Source organism: Juglans microcarpa x Juglans regia, chromosome 5S (genome assembly GCF_004785595.1).
Source record: "Juglans microcarpa x Juglans regia isolate MS1-56 chromosome 5S, Jm3101_v1.0, whole genome shotgun sequence".
NCBI lineage: Eukaryota > Viridiplantae > Streptophyta > Magnoliopsida > Fagales > Juglandaceae > Juglans > Juglans microcarpa x Juglans regia.
In genome coordinates this window covers 14,624,871-14,630,307 of record NC_054603.1, presented here as the reverse complement: position 1 = coordinate 14,630,307, position 5,437 = coordinate 14,624,871, and the positions used below count along the sequence as shown (strand labels likewise).

Here is a 5,437-nt window from a genome sequence, read left to right as displayed (position 1 = left end):
AGTCATTTGCCCTATACATGAACTGAGTTCCGGGGCCAGAAACCTCCTAGAAGTGACGCAAGAGTAATCTTCTCATCTATATCGTTAGTGGTCATGTGCTCTTTGTTCAACTTGGCAAAGTATGATTTCATACTTTTGTCTTCCCGTTGTTTAACAGTTATGAGGTATGCCACGGGCCACCACTTTAGTTTGTTGGCCATAAATTGTGTTAAGAGTTGTTTGATGAGTTCCTTGAAATTGTCTATAGAGCGTAGCTGCAAGGCTCCAAAACATCCTCTTGCAACCCCTTTTAAAGTCAAGGGGAAAGACTGACACGCGATCTCTCTGGAAAAACTGTTGAGAGTCATGTGGGCTTTGAATGTTTCCAAATACTCGACAATATCCTTAAATACGCTATATAATTTCATTTGCAGGACTTTGAACATGGGTGGGAGTGACACCATCATTATCTCGTTGTTTAGTATATTTTCGACAGAGGAGGATGTGCCTATCTTCAAGGCCATGTATTTGTCGATGAGGTGAAGCAAATCTTGGTGCATCTTCCTCTTCTCTTCGTTGTCAAAGTTCATCTTGCCAGTTTTCTACGATTCCACCTCGTCTCTTTTGGCGTGGCTTGGTGCAGCATTCTTTGCACTTTTTTGTCTTAGAGCCTCATTCTCTCATTGGAGATTCTCCATCTCTAGAGTCATTCTCCCCAGCCTTTCTTCCATATCTACAAATCTTCCCTCCATCTTGTTGTTTGCTTGATTACTTGTTGTTGCTGATTCTTGGGAGCGTGTTTTTGCAGGCATACGAAAGGCACTTTGAGATGTAAGAATCCCATAGATGGTGCCAACTGTTACAGATGTTTTGTATCTTTGCCAATGACTTCTAGTAACCTGCAACCAAAAGGAAGGCGGAGCTCGGTATGGTGGGATATACTTCCGTTGCCTAAGTTAGTATAAAGAGTATTTTAACTTTGGAGAGTTCAGATCTTACCTCAAGGCGTATCTTTTGACCTTTATTTATATGGGTTGGGTGTGTGATGAGAAGGCTTGTTTCATGGCTTGACCTTCTCTAATCATCACTGGATTGCAGATTGTTAGGGCTCCAAATTAACTGTTATGCCGGAGGGATGCCCTCGGCGTGTACCACGGGCGGCCATCACGATGGATAATATCTTCTCGCATCATTAAGTCGTTGTTAATGACAATGGGATTTTAATTCTGTACTGGTGAAACGTGGCGGCTAGCCCCTTGATTTGTGTTGTGTGGGCCTTTGCCCTTTGGTCTGTAGGTCTTTACAGTCGTGGGCTCAGCCCACTCTTTACTAAGGACTATTTGGCCTTCCAGAGATGTTTTGGTTGGCTAAAGGAGTTGACATGAGTTTCGGATCTTGACTTTGAACATAACTCTAGACTTTGTCACGTACTAGATGAACAGAAACTATTGCCAATTATTTGCAAAGATATTATTTAGATTGTTCGATCCATTGCTATATTTCTATCAATAGGCTGCCTGTGTGTATATACCATATATGTGAGTTTTGTATTTTTTGTGGATTAGTATGTATGCATCTATAGTGATCATGCACAAAGCATTATATATCTAGGCTCCAAAGCGAAAGAAAAGAGAATAAAAAAGAGAGACGGGGAGGGATGAAGGAAAAGAGAAGCGAAACAAGAGGAGATATGTGATGGATAGGATAGAAAGAAAAATGATGGAGACAAGGAGGGAGGAGCCTCGATCCACACACCATGGGGATTTAGTGGCTAGGTTGGGATGCGTTCTCACATTGGGGACAGAAATTAAGGGTATGAAAGTATCATGAGTTTCATGGTTTGGTTTCCCCTTAGATAGGACAAGCATATCCCTTTCAACATGTAACTAGAGAAAGCTAAGTTAGTTCAAGGGTATCATTAATTGCATAATAGTTACAAGAAGAAACGAATAAAAGAGAGATGTAGTGGCTAGTCGGATCATCCTTGAATGTGTAACATTTGGAGAGAAAGGATCCATCATGTATTGAGGGGAAAGGTTAACTACAATTGCCCCCCTCACCCCCACCTAAAAGAAAAAGAGAGGAAAAAAATACCCAAAAAGAGATGAAAAGAGAGAGAGAAGAGGTTAAATTAAGTTGACTCTAGGATCGTGGTTATAGTGTTTATAATAGATTGCAAATATGTAAACTTCACGGAGAATTATGAATTTAATGCACTTGGTCACCTTTTTTTATTAATGGAATAGCATAATCTATTTTGGCATCATTATTGACAAAGTAATAGAGCTATTGGTGCAATGATTGTCAAGTATACTAATAGTTATTTCGGTCAAAGTTGTCTTTTGACTTTTAATGCAGCACATAGGATGGATGGTAGGAAATAATTAGCCATATAGGTCTTTTGGTTAAGATCGAGTATATTTACTTTGGATCGAGCTTCAAATAGTAATCCAGAGGATTAACCTGAAATGTTTAAGTTTGAAAAGGACACAGTAAATTTTCTGCATTTTGATCGTTTTCGAATGGAGGCTCAGGCTGCTCTACTGTCCATAATAAACAAATAAGTAAGAGATTTTAGTTAGTTGCATTGAAGAAGAAATCGAAAGCCCAAATGACTGGAAAGAAAAATGTAGAACAGATGGCATTACTTATTCTCCTTTCCCTTCAAGTAATTTCATCCTTTTAAACTTCCTATGTAGCATATATCCCAGGAGGGGAGGAGAGAGGGAGGGAGGGAGAGAGAGAGAGAGAGAGAGAGAGAGAGAGAGAGAGAGATCAGCACACTGCTCAGCACACTACAGGACAAAAGAAACTAATACGACAACAGATGTAAGGGGGGTGGGGAGAGAGGCCGGGGCGTAAAGACAATCCCATGCAAATTGATTTACGAGACTCACAATATTATAGCACATACCAAAAGGGCATTAGTATGGACTGCACAAAATCAAAAACCAAAGTTAGAGCTCCATATTTAAGAGGGAAGAGGGGAGGAGCTAAGTCAGCTAACAATCCCATGCAAATTCATCCACTGGACTTGTGTTGTAATGCATGCCACAAGACATTCCTGGGGACTCCACAAAATCAAAACCAAAGTTAGAGCTCCTAAATGAAGCGTCCATGTTCAATATATGGGCATTTTCCATTTGCACTTCACTGGCCTTCTCGTGCTGTGGATTCTTCACAGCTTGCTGCTCTAGCTGCAACATTTCATCCTGTCTGCTGACCTCAATACGTTGAAGGCTACTAGGATTACTCCAGAGGCAGTTGTCTTCAAGAATTCCAAACCCAGATGGATTTGTGGGAGGAGAGATCGAGATTGGAACTGTACTTGTTCCCATTGAGGAGTCCATGAAAGCGTTTGGATTTTGTTCTTGGATTGTCCATACAAAATGAGGGCTTTGGTGTTCATAGATTGGAATGTTTGGACTGTCATGCGGGAAATGAGTGCTTGGATCACTTGGAAGAAGAGAAAGTAATGTCGAAAATGGAGTGTTCATGTCCATGCAAGCATCTTCCATTTGTGAATTTACAGAGAAAACTGAAGTGGGTTTGGGATGAGACAAATTGCATCCATTGTAGTGATTGTTAATGGTTTTATGACAAGGAAGGAGGTTGTGAGTGTTGGGATCTAAACCTTGTGCAATGAGCTTTTTCTTAACGCAAGAGTTCCAAAAGTTTTTAACTTCATTGTCTGTTCTGCCTGGCAAATGCTTGGCTATCTGAGCCCATCTGTTGCCAAGAATCCTATGGACATCAATGATGATCCTCTCCTCTTGTGCAGAAAATGAACCTCTTTTTAGATCTGGTCTCAGATAGTTTATCCATCTTAACCTGCAACTCTTTCCACACCTATCCAAGCCTGCAGTTCAAGACCTCAGCAAGAATTACACCCATTTGAAAAAGATTGATGAAACAAAAACTTGAGTTCCATACATATTAGGAAATAATTATTTGGAGAGAAGGATATATACCAGCAAGTTTTGGAACTGAACTCCATGAACCATGGCCATGGGTGGTTATGTGTTTGATGAGCTTCTCATCTTCTTCAGGAGACCATAAACCTCTCTTGACTTTCTGTTTGCTGCAGCAGCGATGGCCCATATCTGGCCTACTGTTCTTCAGCCCCCTCAAATGAGGACCTGATCACCATTGAGTTTGAGTGCTAAAGCTTCCTTATATTTGCTCCATTTTTAGAAAAGTAGACCTATTTTTCTCTCAATTTGGCTTATATTTATACGTGTATGATGCAGATGTGTAGAGAGAGAGAGAGAGAGAGAGAGAGAGAGGTGAGCTGGAAATATATATAACGTGGGGTTTACTCATAAGAGGACCACTGATCATCTCTTGAGTGATATAGTAGCTTCCAATTAAGCCTCTCTTCAACCAATATTGCTCTCAACTCAATTACTGTTCTTTAGAAATTAATAATATCTTGCTTGAGTTCCTTAGAATGCAGATACAGTAGTAGTGACTCTTGAAGAAAGCAACATGCATGCTTAACCATTTGATCATGGGTTTGTCTTTTAAGAGTACTATTATCATTAAGCTTTAGTATGAGTGATATTCATGAAAATATATATACATATATATATATATATTATAATACGATATATATTTACGTACCGAAGAAGGACGATATTTTTTAGTGGGTGAGCTGTGTAACACATGAGCATCTTTCTAGAAAATTAAGATATCAATTAAAAATGAAACCATTCGAGGGAAGAAATCGAGATGTATGATTAATTAAGGGTAAAGGATTAATCATTATATGCCTAGTTATGGCAACACCTATAATGATGTAAACCAAGAAATCACATCATGATTTGGGAACGAGCTAGGATCTATCTTTTAAATTTTTGTTCACATTTGAGACTCTAAATTGCAAAATAAATAAGTAAAATATAAATTACGTTAATTCATCATGATTTATTATTTTCCATATATATTTTTGAACATTAAATATTTTATAAATATTGTAAAACTTACATATTATATGTGTATATATATATATATTATGAAACTAGGCGACGTCTAGACTTTATTAAAAATACTATTACTTATGACGAAAAAATTCCGTAATTACAAGACATTCCAAGATGATAACCTTATTACTAAGCTTATTGTAGAAAAAAAAATTGAAAGAATATGTAAATTAATCACCAAAATGGCCCGCCGCCCCCCTCTCTTTTTCTAAGAATTATATAAAAATGTGTGCTATAAAAAAAAATGTGTGCACAAAACCGTTGCTTGAGGTTGTCAATTTCTTGGTGTCAACGAAGGGGATCATGATGATTAGATGTCCGCTTTCATGATTTTCGTCCCTCAATTTTCTGTAGGATGGATGTAACTTTTCTATATTAATTGATAGTGCTGTAGGTGTTTTTGTTCCTTTTTGTTTGCATAGGGAGAAAATCACGTGGAAAAGCAAAGCAATGCAGAACAGAAAAGGGTGCAAATT

At 38.4% G+C, this 5,437-nt stretch overlaps 1 protein-coding gene across 1 annotated transcript; it reads right to left on the bottom strand.

The window, feature by feature from the left end:
- Positions 1-2,639: 2,639 nt before the first annotated feature.
- LOC121267548 (transcription factor MYB41-like) lies at positions 2,640-4,180 on the bottom strand. Its single transcript, XM_041171457.1, has 2 exons — positions 3,951-4,180; positions 2,640-3,838 (listed from the first exon to the last, which is right to left on the bottom strand). The coding sequence occupies exons 1-2, from the start codon at positions 4,078-4,080 to the stop codon at positions 2,982-2,984; spliced, it is 987 nt and encodes a 328-aa protein (XP_041027391.1). The 5' UTR covers positions 4,081-4,180; the 3' UTR covers positions 2,640-2,981.
- Positions 4,181-5,437: the final 1,257 nt, after the last annotated feature.

Coding starts and splice junctions, on each gene's coding strand:
- LOC121267548 (XM_041171457.1), bottom strand. CDS start 4,080: ATGGGCCATCGCTGCTGCAGCAAACAGAAAGTCAAGAGAGGTTTATGG. Junction 3,839..3,950: donor TTCAGTTCCAAAACTTGCTG/GTATATATCCTT, acceptor CTTGAACTGCAG/GCTTGGATAGGTGTGGAAAG.